At 42.6% G+C, this 14,037-nt stretch overlaps 1 protein-coding gene across 4 annotated transcripts; it reads right to left on the bottom strand.

Moving 5' to 3' along the window:
• Positions 1-5,352: 5,352 nt before the first annotated feature.
• Positions 5,353-11,329, bottom strand: LOC118367892 (complement C1r subcomponent-like). 4 transcript variants are annotated; one of them, XM_035751619.1, is made up of 9 exons: positions 11,190-11,329; positions 10,752-10,936; positions 10,537-10,611; positions 10,217-10,407; positions 9,840-10,057; positions 9,317-9,678; positions 8,932-9,143; positions 8,450-8,667; positions 5,353-5,851 (listed from the first exon to the last, which is right to left on the bottom strand). In XM_035751619.1, exons 1-9 carry the CDS (start codon positions 11,213-11,215, stop codon positions 5,488-5,490), a joined length of 1,851 nt encoding a protein of 616 aa, XP_035607512.1. In that variant the 5' UTR covers positions 11,216-11,329; the 3' UTR covers positions 5,353-5,487. The 4 variants fall into 4 exon arrangements, 3 of the variants coding, with proteins under 3 accessions (XP_035607512.1, XP_035607511.1, XP_052345173.1); XR_008087754.1 differs by lacking the exon at positions 5,353-5,851 and adding exons at positions 5,858-7,677; positions 7,768-7,851 and having other exon boundaries at positions 10,217-10,611; XM_035751618.1 differs by having other exon boundaries at positions 10,217-10,611.
• Positions 11,330-14,037: the final 2,708 nt, after the last annotated feature.

The raw sequence follows: 14,037 nt of genomic DNA, 5'->3' as shown, positions 1-14,037 counted from the left end.
AGCATTTGTGGTCTACATGTGGAGTAATGGTCTGATGTTCCCTTTGCTTTCGCTTCCTCAATGGTGTTGCTGTACTTCTCCTGGTCCACTAGGGAGAGTCGAACATACCTGAGCTCATCTGAATAACTGCCACTAGAATAACTGAGCCCCAAAAGTTCTTCCATAACAAGATATACAGACACATTCTGTCAAATATCATCTGAAGATCCTTTTCCCAGGACACTATGGGGCTCAGTTGGTAGAGCATGGTGCTTACAATGCCAAGGATAGTGGGTTCGATTCCAGCTTGGGCCACCCATAGTAAAAATGTATGCACGCATGACTGTAAGTCGCTTTGGATAAAAGCATCTGCTAAATTCGATATACTGTATTATGTTATTCTTAACTAACTCGTCCAAAGGATTATTCAGCATCCTTTGCAGGCAGACACACTCGCATGATGGAACTACTAAATGTGAGTGGGTGTTGGAGCTTGATCAAGGCAATGTTGTGGTGATGATGAAAGGGAACGGAGGATGTGGTTGCCTCCTGCATATACTCTGCCTCTTAATAAGAGACAGGAAAACAACAGGATTGCATCTTCTTACTGTAGCTTATAAGAATCTAGGATTTTCTGTTAATCAGACAAGGTCTTCTGAAAGGAATACATGAAGTGAAGTCAATATGGCCCTAAGCTCTTTAGCTCCTCCCCCCCTTTCCTCTTCTGTTACCATGACACCTTTCCTTTTCCCTCTTTTTCAGACAGCGAATTATACCTTCAGGGGGTCTCAATTATTTTCACAGGAACTGCACACATTTTTTAATGGGCCTAATAGTCATTTAACACTATTTTTGTATTACCTATTAATTTGGCATGAACACAACCAGTCATGATGTTTTCATCTTATTGTCAAAAGACAAATCACTTCACTGTGCGTGTTCGTACACTCCAAAATAACTACAGGATAGTAACAGACAAATCACTTCACTGTGCGTGTTCGTACACTCCAAAATAACTACAGGATAGTAACAGACAAATCACTTCACTGTGCGTGTTCGTACACTCCAAAATAACTACAGGATAGTAACAGACAAATCACTTCACTGTGCGTGTTCGTACACTCCAAAATAACTACAGGATAGTAACAGACAAATCACTTCACTCTGCGTGTTCGTACACTCCAAAATAACTACAGGATAGTAACAGACAAATCACTTCACTGTGCGTGTTCGTACACTCCAAAATAACTACAGGATAGTAACAGACAAATCACTTCACTCTGCGTGTTCGTACACTCCAAAATAACTACAGGATAGTAACAGACAAATCACTTCACTCTGCGTGTTCGTACACTCCAAAATAACTACAGGATAGTAACAGACAAATCACTTCACTCTGCGTGTTCGTACACTCCAAAATAACTACAGGATAGTAACAGACAAATCACTTCACTCTGCGTGTTCGTACACTCCAAAATAACTACAGGATAGTAACAGACAAATCACTTCACTCTGCGTGTTCGTACACTCCAAAATAACTACAGGATAGTAACAGACAAATCACTTCACTCTGCGTGTTCGTACACTCCAAAATAACTACAGGATAGTAACAGACAAATCACTTCACTCTGCGTGTTCGTACACTCCAAAATAACTACAGGATAGTAACAGACAAATCACTTCACTCTGCGTGTTCGTACACTCCAAAATAACTACAGGATAGTAACAGACAAATCACTTCACTCTGCGTGTTCGTACACTCCAAAATAACTACAGGATAGTAACAGACAAATCACTTCACTCTGCGTGTTCGTACACTCCAAAATAACTACAGGATAGTAACAGACAAATCACTTCACTCTGCGTGTTCGTACACTCCAAAATAACTACAGGATAGTAACAGTGCAATTAGATGAATGAACAAATCAAGAAAAAAAAATATTGGTTGAGTGTATATATATTTTGTAGATAGTATCACAGGTGTAGCGAAATGCGTATATTCCTAGCTCCAACAGGGAAGCAATACATAACAATACACCCAAATCACCCCTAAGAGATAATTAAGGAATATAGAAATATTATAAGGAGCATTGTCAGAGTCTGGTATGATGGTGTGTGTAGACATAGTGGACAGTATATTCATAGAAAAGGTGTATACAGCAGTAGTTATATACAGTTGAAGTCAGAAGTTTACATAAATTTATGTTGGAGTCATTAACTCATTTTTCAACCACTCCACAAGTTTCTTGAGAACAAACTATAGATTTGGCAAGTCGGTGAGGACATCTACTTTGTGCATGACACAAGTCATTTTTCCAACAATTATTTACAGACAGATTCATTCAATGTATCACAATTCCAGTGGGTCAGAAGTTAGGGGGCAGTATTTTGACGTCCGGATGAAAAGCGTGCCCAAAGTAAACTGCCTGTTACTCAGGCCCAGAAGCTAGGATATGCATATAATTGGTAGATTCTTATAGAAAACACTCTGAGGTTTCTAAAACGGTTACAATAATGTCTGTGAGTATAACAGAACTGATTTGGCAGGCGAAACCCAGGGGACAAAAAAAAAATTCAGCCTACCACTGTTTTCAATGGCTGTCAATTTTATTATAAGGTGAAAACCTCCCAGATTGCAGTTCCTATGTCTTCCACTAGATGTCAGCAGTCTTTAGAAAGTTTCAGGCTGATTTTTGTAAAAATGAGCTAGAAGTTGTAGTTTTTCAAAGTGGCTCCCATTTTGGCTGTTGTGTTTCCATGTGCGTGGAGGAAAGCACATTCTTTGGTATTTATCTCCGGTAATGAACATACTATTCTCCGTCTGAAATGTTATCGTTTATTTACGTATTAGGGTACCTAGGGTTTGATTATAAATGTTGTTTGACTTGTTTGGATAAGTTTATTGGTAACGTTTGGGATTCATTTTGTATGCATTTTGAAGGAGGGAAACTGAATCACGCCAGCCAAACTGAGTTTTTATGGATATAAAGAAGGACTTTATCGAACAAAATAACTATTTGTGATGTAACTGAGACCTTTTGGAGTGCCAACAGAAGATCTTAAAAGGTAAGGCATTTATTATATCGCTATTTATGACTTTCGTGTCGCACCTGCGTTTTGTATGCAGGGCGCTGTCCTCAGATAATTGCATGGTGTGCTTTCGCCGTAAAGCCTTTTTGAAACCTGACACAGCAGCTGGATTAACAAGAAGTTAAGCTTTATTTTGATGTATTACACATGTATTTTCACGAATGTGAAAATATTTATATTTCTGTAGTTTGAATTTCGCGCTCTGCAATTTCACCGGATGTTGTTGAGGTCGGTCGCTAGCGGAACGCCTGCACTAGAAAGGTTAACAAACAATAGTTTGTGCATGACACAAGTCATTTTTCCAACAATTGTTTACAGACAGATTATTTCACTTTTAATTCACTGTATCACAATTCCAGTGGGTCAGAAGTTTACATATACTAAGTTGACTGTGCCTTTAAACAGCTTGGAAAATTCCAGAAAATTATGTCATGGCTTTAGAAGCTTCTGATAGGCTAATTGACATAATTTTAGTCAATTGGAGGTGTACCTGTGAATGTATTTCAAGGCCTACCTTCAAACTCAGTGCCTCTGCTTGACATCATGGGAAAATCAAAATAAATCAGTCAAGATCTCAGAAAACAAATTTTAGACCTCCACAAGTCTGGTTCATCATTGGGAGAAATTTCCAAACACCTGAAGGTACCACATTCATCTGTACAAACAATAGTATGCAAGTATAAACACCATGGGACCATGCAGCCATCATACCGCTCAGGAAGGAGACGCGTTCTGTCTCCTAGAGATGAACGTACTTTGGTGCGGAAAGTGCAAATCAATCCCAGAACAACAGCAAAGGACCTTGTGAAGATGCAGAAGGGAATAGGTACAAAAGTATCTATATCCACAATAAAATGAGCCCTATATCAACATAACCTGAAAGGCCGCTCAGCAAGGAAGAAGCCACAGCTCCAAACCTGCCATAAAAAAAAGCCAGACTACGGTTTGCAACTGCACATGGGGACAAAGATCATACTTTATGAACAAATGTCCTCTGGTCTGATGAAACAAAAATAGAACTGTTTGGCCATAATGACCATTGTTATGTTTGGAGGAAAAAGGGGGAGGCTTGCAACCTAAAGAACACCATCCCAACCATGAAGCACGGGGGTGGCAGCATCATGTTGTGGGGCTGAGTTACTTCACAAAATAGATGCCATCATGAGGTGGGAAAATTGTTGATATATTGAAGCAACATCTCAAGACATCAGTCAAAGTAAAGCTTGGTCGCAAATGGGTCTTCCAAATGGACAATGATCCCAAGCATACTTCCAAAGTTGTATAAAATGGCTTAAGGACAACAAAGTCAAGTTATTGGAGTGGCCATCACAAAGCCCTGATCTCACTCCTATTGAAAATTTGTGGGCAGAATTGAAAAAGTGTGTGAGAGTAAGGAGGCCTACAAACCTGACTCAGTTACACCAGCTCTGTCAGGAGGAATGGGCCAAAAATTCACCCAACCTATTGTGGGAAGCTTGTGGAAGGCTTCCCAAAACGTTTGACCCAAGTTAATCAATTTAAAGGCAATGCTACCAAATACCAATTGAGTGTATGTAAACTTCTAGCCCACTGGGAATGTGTTGAAAGAAATAAAAGCTGAAATAAATCATTCGCTCTTATGTTCTGTTAATTACGGATGTCCCCTTTAAGGATGGAGCGCCCTTGGTCATGCGCAGTATTGTTCTATGTTATTCTGGTACTAACTAGTTTGAGTAAATGTGAAGCTCCAGTTCAATTGCTTGTATTCAGAGTCTTTCTTATTACATAAATAAGTACTAAGTGTTAAGACACTACAATGGCGACGAGGATGATTACCTGCAGTGTGCATCACGAATACAGATGGAGTTCGTAGGAAGAGAGGAAGATTTTGACCCTGTAGCACAACAGCTAGCAAGCAGTGAAGACGAGGGGAGAGCTGACAAGTACTAAATGTTAAGACACAACACGCTCTACTATTTTTCTGACATTTCACATTCTTAAAATAAAGTGGTGATCCTAACTGACCTAAAACAGGGATTTTTTACTAGGATTAAATGTCAGGAATTGTGAAACTGAGTTTAAATGTATTTGGCTAAGGTGTACTGTATGTAAACCTCCCGACTTCAACTGTATTATATTTTATACATTTTAGAATAAGGCTGTAACGTAATAACATTTTGAAAAGTCAAGGGGTCTAAATACTTTCCGAATGCACTGTATGTCATGGAAAGAGCTAATGTTTTGTACACTCAGTGTATTAAAATGAGCTATACAGTTGATAATAACAATTGTAATAATAAAAAACAGACTTAACATGTATTTAATATGCTCCAGTTACAGAAAACCCTTAATTCAATAAAAAACATATCTTGTGTTTATATTCTATATTTGCTGCTATCCTCGACAAACTCAAACATTTCTTGCATAATTTATACAGCCCTAATTTCGATTCTCCTCCATAGTCTTCTCGATCCATTCTACATAGTTAGCTACACGGGTGTAGACCCCATATTGGCCTGGTTCTCCACAGTCAATTCCCCAGCTGGCGATTCCTGCTACCCAGAAAACTCCCCCATACTTCAGGACATACGGCCCTCCACCATCCCCTGCACAGGTGTCCTTTCCACCCTCTGGTAACCCGGCACAGAACATGCCGTCTGTCAAATCAGGGGCTTCTCTCTTCTTCTTCCTCACCTCATCAATAGAGCTTCTGCACTTCACCTGGTCCACCAGGGGAATCCGGACATATCTGAGGTAACTGGGCTTTACATCATCATCTTTGAGGCCAAACCCTGAAACCCAGCTGACAGAGGGAGGGCGGGAGAGAGAGACCGAGAGAGAAGCCCCGTTTATACCTGGTGCTAACATGGGTCCTTCGTCCTGATCTTGTCTACATTCAGATTGTGCCCACATTTCCAGGGACTGCTGAGGGGAGGACGGCACATAATAATGGCTGGAACGTAGCGAATGGAATTGCATCAAAGACATGGAAACCATGTGTTTGATGTTGTTCATACCTTTCCACTGATTCCGCTCCAGCCATTACCACATGCCCAACCTCACCAATTCAAATCAAATCCAAATCTATGTTTGTCACATGCCCTGCACACAAACCTTACAGTGAAATGCTTACTTACAAGCCCTTAAACAACAATGCAAAACACCAGTCTCAACGTCAACAGTGAAGAGGTGACTCTGGAATACTGGCCTTCTAGGCAGAGTTCCCTCTGTCCAGTGTTTGTGTTATGCCCAACTCAATCTTTTCATTTTATTGGCCAGAGAAAAGGCTTTTTCTTTGCAACTCTGCCTAGTAGGCCAGCGTCCCGGAGTCGCCTCTTCGCTGTTGACGTTGAAACTGGTGTTTTACGGGTACTATTTAATGAAGCTGCCAGTTGAGGACTTGTGAGGCATCTGTTTCTCAAACTAGACACTAATGTACTTGTCCTCTTGCTCAGTTGTGCACCAGTGCCTCCCACTACTCTTTCTAGTCTGGTTAGTGCCAGTTTGCGCTGTTCTGTGAAGGGAGTAGTACACAGCGTTGTACGAGATCCTCAGTTTCTTGGCAATTTCTCACATGGAATAGCCTTCCTTTCTCAAAACAAGAATAGACTGATGCGTTTCAGAAGAAAGGTCTTTGTTTCTGGTGATTTTGAGCATCTAATCAAATCCACAAATGCTGATGCTCCAGATACTCAACTAGTCAAATGAAGGCCAGTTTTGTTGCTTTTTTAATCAGCACAACCGTTTTCAGCTGTGCTAACATAATTGCAAAATGATTTTCTAATGATCAATAAGCATATCCAAGTTTATCATTTTAAAAGGCTAACACAACATGCCATTGGAACACAGGAGTGATGGTTGCTGATAATTGGCAGCTGTACACCTATGTAGATAGTCTGGGTAGCCAATTGATTAGATGTTCAGGAGTCTTGTGGCTTGGGGAAAGAAGCTGTTTAGAAGCCTCTTGGACCTAGACTTGGCACTCCGGTACTGCTTGCTGTTCGGTAGCAGAGAGAACAGTCTATGACTAGGTTGGCTGGACTCTTTGACAATTTTTAGGGCCTTCATCTGACACCGCCTGGTACAGAGGTCCTGAATGGCAGGAAGCTTGGCCCCAGTGATCTACTGGGCTGTACGCACTACCCTCTATAGTGGGTTGCGGTCGGAGGCTGAGCAGCTGCCATACCAGGCAGTGATGCAACCCATCAGGATGGTCTCGATGGTGCTGTAAAACCTTTTGAGGATCTGAGGACCCATGCCAAATCTTTTCAGTCTCCTGCGGGGGAATAGCTTTTGTCGTGCCCTCTTCACGACTGTCTTGGTATGCATGGATCATGTTCATTTGTTGGGGATATGGACACCAAGGAGCTTGAAGCTCTCAACCTGCTCTACTATAGCCCTGTCGATGAGAATGGGGGTGTGCTTGGCAATTCTTTTCCTATAGTCCACAATCATCTTGTTTGTCTTGATCACGTTGAGGGAGAGGTTGTTGTCCTGGCACCACATGGCCAGGTCTCTGACCTACTCCCTATAGGCTGTCTCGTTGTTCTCTGTGATCAGGCCTGCTGTGTCATCGGCAAACTTCATGATGGTGTTGGAGTCGTGCCTGGCCATGCAGTCATGAGTGACCTGGGAGCATAGGAGGGGACTGAGCACGCATCCCTGAGGGGCCCCTGTGTTGAGGATCAGTGTTGCGGATTTGTTGTTACGTACACTTACCACCTGGGGGCGGTCCATCAGAAAGTCCTGGATCGAGTTGCAGAGGGAGGTGTTTAGTCCCAGGGTCCTTAGCTTAGTGATGAGCTTTGAGGGCAATTAAGGTGTCATCAAACTCCTGTGCTACACATGCTATTAAAATGTGTCTGTTATCCATCGACTGTGTCTGCATTGTGACCAAAATTCCTGGTCCCTTCATTTGTTCAAATTATTAAACAGCTTTTTTCCCAAAATAATATTAATTTATTCTAAGACACATTGTGACGTAATCGGTCAATGTCTGTCAATGATTTTAGAAGGCGGAATAATGATTATGATTTAAATGATTTCTCTGTCCAGATCTGTCTACAAATGTAAGATTTCCAAACACAATGTATGTCTGACTACCTCCGGAGGTGGGCAGGATGATCAGATCACAATGTGTCTTTTGATTGTCTACACCTGTGTAATAATTTGGGGACAATCAGAATGTGGATAAGATCAGGACAAAGGATGCAAGTTAGAACCAAGTATAAACAGGGCTAGAGAAAGATAAATGACAAATGCAGTATCATAGCTTCCGTTTCCATTGCATTGAGGTAGTTTTAGGAAGAAAAAAAAATACAATGGAAACAGAAATAGAGAATGCCCAATAACTATACTGTCAAATATCAAACATTTACTGCACAGGAGAACAAACTCTTACCCAACTCTTCCAGTGGAGTATTCAGCATCCTTTGCGGGCAGACACACTTGCATGATGGAACTACTGAATGTGAGTGGGTGTTGAAGCTTGATCAAGGCAATGTCGTGGTTGAAGGATAAACCGTCTGTGTTACTGTACCCAGGGTGAGGATGGAGAGAGGCCACTTCAAGAGGTGGAGACTGAAGGAGGTTTTCCACATTGTTGTCGCCAACGTATGCCTGTTATGAAGTGAATAAAAATGTGTGTGAATTTCAGTCACTTACTGCATTTAACTACTGGGTGGAAATAGTCGTTTCTTCAACTATGAGCACCCATAAGCATGTTTATTGTCTCTCCACTCCTTCCTCAATCTTTGTCATCATCTCAGATGTAGGGCCAGGAGTTTTTCTATGATAAGCCTATAATTCTCGACCAGAGTTAATCAGATAAAACTCCAGGCCCAAGTCATTATCTAATCACTGCCATAATCATTATTGCACTACCATAACTCCACTCTTCTTGATGACTTGGTTGTTATGTTGATGCACCAGGCCATGAGCAGCAGTCAGGATCCACCTGTCCCCGATGACCATCCCTCCTGATCGGCCTCCTTCCACACTGAGAAGCATCTGCCAGGGAAATGTTCCTTTTGGAGCTACCTCTCCTCCCAGAATCCTTTGGTGTATTTCTATGGACACCATGGGTCTTCCACAGACTGGTGGATCAGGAAAAGAACCAAATGTAATTTCTTCTCTCAGCAGTGGTTCAGATTCCACATTGGGTCCATTATTGCTGTTGAAAAGCATACAGCCAAAGCACATGCACATGCACAAAACAACAAAACACACAAACACATCCATAATAGTTCTATTTTAGAATGTTTCTCACTTGTTTTTTGCTCTTCCTCCTCTATGGTCTTCTTGATCCAGTCTACGTAGTTAGCCACACGGGTGTAGACCCCATATTGTCCAGGCTCTCCACAGTTAATCCCCCAGCTGACGATCCCTGCTGCCCAGAAATAATCACCCTCCTTCAGGATGTACGCTCCTCCACTGTCTCCCGTACAGGAGTCCTTGCCTCCCTCAGAATTCCCAGCACAGAGCATGTTGTCTGTTAGACTGAGATTTCTTTCATTTTTCACCTTCTCAATAGATTTTCTACAGATTGTCTGGTTCACCACAGGTAGAGGAACATACATGAGGTTATTGGTAGTCATATCAAGCTCTTTGTTGCCAAATCCTGAAATTAAGCTGAAGCAGAGAGAAAGAGAGAAGAACGAAATAGACATAAGCTGTTGTGCGACTCAACAATTTTAACAATCAATACAAAAATCTGCAAATATGCACAAATTGAGTAAAAGATTACATGCAGATATTTGCAGCTGACTATTTTAGACATAACCTATGCTTACCCATTCCGCCCAGTCGGATATTTAGCGTCCTTTGCTGGCAGACACAGTGGCATGATATGAGCATTGAATGTGATTGGATGTTTGAGATGGATCAGGGCGATGTCATGGTCGTAGTTTACATCACCTATATTGTTGTATTCAGGGTGAATATGGAGAGAGGCGACCTCAAGAGGTGGAGACTGGATGAGCATTTCCACATTGTTGTGTCCAACATATACCTTTGGACATGGTAAATTAGTCACACTTAAGATGTACACTTAATCAGCAGTCAGACAGTCCATTTTTCCATTGTATCATATCACATATCTAGCACAGAGACAGATGAGTCAAGTCAGAAAGGTAACCCATGTTTCTATTCATTAACACACACAACTCACCCTAGGAAATTCCCTGGGATATAGATCCAGGACATGTGCTGCAGTCATGATCCAGCGGTCCCCGACCACTATCCCTCCTCCTCTACCATTACCTGTCAACAACACCTGCCAGGGGAAGGATCCAGCTGGAGCTGGCTTTCCCCCCAAAATCCTTCCAAATCCTGAAAGTTTCACTGTAGGACAACCACACACTATGGACAGACAGAGACCCCTACTGGTCATCCAGAGACAGACTGACTGTAGATACACACAGGGAGAGAAAAGATACAATACACAGTACACACACACAAACACACACTCAAGGGTGAAACTGGAGTTACCTGGGATACATTGAGGAATCAGTGAGCTGTTCAGGCGGTCTTTCCATTTTCCGTCTGATGAGCATGTGAAGTTTCCTGGTAAACATGCGTGACAGAGATGTCATTACACAATACATGCATTAGGCAGTGAATAGTTGTAGTTGTTTAATTTACAAAAGGTTTTGTAGGTTAAAAACAGATGAGATAAAACAATATAAGGATGATTTTAGTATCACCTTTATGTCCTTCAGGAAGACTGTAGAACTGCGCATTGCATTGGTACTGAATGACTGAGAGGTGCTGGTTCTGAGAGCCAGATATGAACGTCACCCTTCCATTCGGCAACGGTTCAGGTTCCCCACAGCCAATCACTGCAGAAGAGACTGGAACCCAAAACTCACACACAGACACACCCAGCAGCCTGGACACACAGTATATGGGGAAGGGGAGATTTGAGACTAAGTGTGTCTGATCGTAAAATAATCATGTTGAGACATACCATACAAAAAGTGATTAGTCATGATCTTATAATTCATACTTAATATGGGTGTAAATCACTGTAACTGAACACCTGTTTAGTAATATTACGACAGCTTGAATCCAAGCAGGGGAGACATGGAAAATTTGCCAGAAACAGCAATAGAAACAAATAAAAACAACAACAGTAGACTCACCAGAGTGTTGAATAGACCCAGTCCATGACTGTGATTGGACAGGAGAGACTATGGTGAATTAACCTGCTGTGTAAGACCTGAAAACCTCACTCTGTATATCACAGCCTCTCAGCCTTCCAGTTACTGTAGCTGACTGTTTGTTTTCGTGGGGAGTTTGACTAAAGAGTCTAAAAGTCATGTTAAAAAACATCTCTGTTTGACTTGGCCCAGAAAGATATCGACAAACTAAGTAGATTGACAGAGTGGCGGAAACAAGATTAAAGACAACAGAAACGTGCAGATGAGATGAGAAAAATGAACAATCAAATGCATCTATAGAGCAGCAGTTGTCACAAAGTGTCATATCTTCAATTTAAGCCTACTAGAAAGTGTGTGCCCTCATTCCGCTACTTTTTTCGTCTTTTTTGTATATATTTCAATTTATTTTAAGTCTCTTTTCTATTTTTAAATTAAATATACCTTCCGGTAACCCTGCTCACTCAATGTGACACCGCTATCCGCTATTTTTTTTAGACCTTATAGCCAGAACCACCATAAGAAGCTAGTCATCAGAAGCTAACCAGCTAATTAGCTACTAGCTATTTAGTCATTGTTAGCTACTGCTAGCGGCATTTACTTTCTGCACAGGCACCAACTGTTTTTATTAGCCTGGATAATACCTACCAGCCTCTGACTGTTTTTCTCAACTACAACGCCTGATTCCTGCAGTAAACCCTGGACCATTACTTCTGATCATCACAGCTAGCTAGCTGCCACCGAGTGACCCAGCCCCGAAGCTAGCCCTGAGCCAGACCCACCTCCCGGCCTACTCTGTGATCACCCGGTTACCCAGCCGATGCCTCCCGGACACGGCTAGAATCCACTACTCCACCGGATACTTGCCGTAAGCTCTGGACCTTTGAAGTGGATCATCGCTGCTAACTAGCTGCTACTGAGTGGCTATAGTGGCTAACGCCCCTGCCCTGAAGCTAGCACCCGTTAGCCGCGAGCCAGGCGCATCTCCCGGCTAGCAAACTAAATTACTACAACTACAATACCTCTCTCGCCATATGGCCCGGACCCTTTGTCGACACGGCGCCCCGCCGTACCACCACGACTGGTCCGCAGACGTAATTTCGTCCTCTGTGGCCTCATCCGGCCATGGCCGGACGTCGGAGCAGACGCTTCTACTGACCCCGGCCTGCTAACTTTAAACGCTGTGTCTCCCGCATGCTAGTGTAGTAACGACTACCCCGCGTCTTCCCTGTTCCATCTATTGCTGTTCACTGGACCCTATGATCACTTGGCTACATAGCTGATGCCTGCTGGACTGTTCATTTATCACGGTACTCCATAAAAAATAAAAATAAACTATCTGTCGGCCCTAGACCCTCTCTGCCCATTCATCGCCATATTTCCTGTTGTTGTCTTAGCTGATTAGCTGTTGTTGTCTTACCTGTTGTTGTCTTAGCTAGCTCTCCCAATCAACACCTGTGATAACTCTATGCCTCGCTTTATGTCTCTCAAATCTCAATATGCTTTGTATACTGTTGCTTAGGATAGTTATCATTGTTTTAGTTTACAGTGGAGCCCCTAGTCCCACTCTACATGCCTCAGATTCCTCCTTTGTTCCACCCCCAACACATTACCTCACCCAGTATAACCAGCACGTCCAGAGATGCAACCTTATCATCACTTAGTGCCTGGGCTTACCTCCACTGTACCCGCACCATACCATACCCCTGTCTGCATATTATGCCCTGAATCTATTCTACCATGCCCAGAAATGTGCTCCTTTTATTCTCTGTCCCCAACGCACTAGACGACCAGTTTTGATAGCCTTAAGCCGTACCCTCATCCTACTCCTCCTCTGTTCCTCAGGTGATGTAGAGGTTAACGCATGTCCCCAGGCACTCTCATTTGTTGACTTCTGTAATCGAAAAAGCCTTGGATACATGCATGTTAACATCAGAAGTCTCCTCCTGTTTTACTCACTGCTTTAGCACACTCAGCCAACCCTGATGTCGTTGCCGTGTCTGAATCCTGGCTTAGGAAGGCCACCAAAAATTTGGAGATTTCCATACCCAATTACAACATTTTCCGTCAAGATAGAACTGCCAAAGGGGGAGGAGTTGCAATCTACTGCAGAGATAGCTTGCAAAGTTCTGTCATACTTTCCAGGTCTATGCCCAAACAGTTTGAGCTTCTAATTTTAAAAATTAATCTCTCCAGAAATAAGTCTCTCACTGTTGCCGCCTGTTATAGACCCCCCTCAGCTCCCAGCTGTGCCCTGGACACCATATGTGAATTGATTGCCCCTCATCTATCTTCAGAGTTCGTTCTGTTAGGTGGCCTAAACTGGGATATGCTTAACACCCCAGCAGTCCTACAATCTAAGCTAGATGCCCTCAATCTCACACAAATCATAAAGGAACCCACCAGGTACAACCCTATATCTGTAAACATTGGCACCCGTCATAGATATTATCCTGGCCAACTTGCCCTGCAAATACACCTCTGCTGTTTTCAACCAGGATCTCAGCGATCACTGCCTCATTGCCTGCATTCGCTATGGGTCCACGGTCAAATGACCACCCCTCATCACTGTCAAAGGCTCCCTAAATCACTTCTGCGAGCAGGCCTTTCTAATCGACCTGGCACGAGTATCCTGAAAGGATTTTGACCTCATCCCATCAGTCGAGGATGCCTGGTCATTCTTTAAAAGTAATTTCCTCACCATCTTAAATAAGCATGCCACTTTAAAAAAAAAATAGAACTTAGAACAGATATAGCCTTTGGTTCACTCCAGACATGACTGCCCTTGACCAGCACAAAAGCTTCCTGTGGCAGACTGCAATAGCATCAAATA

The sequence above is a fragment of the Oncorhynchus keta genome, chromosome 31, assembly GCF_023373465.1.
Source record: "Oncorhynchus keta strain PuntledgeMale-10-30-2019 chromosome 31, Oket_V2, whole genome shotgun sequence".
Taxonomy (NCBI): Eukaryota; Metazoa; Chordata; class Actinopteri; order Salmoniformes; family Salmonidae; genus Oncorhynchus; species Oncorhynchus keta.
Note: the sequence above shows the minus strand (reverse complement) of the source record. Positions and strands in the feature narration are given on the sequence as shown.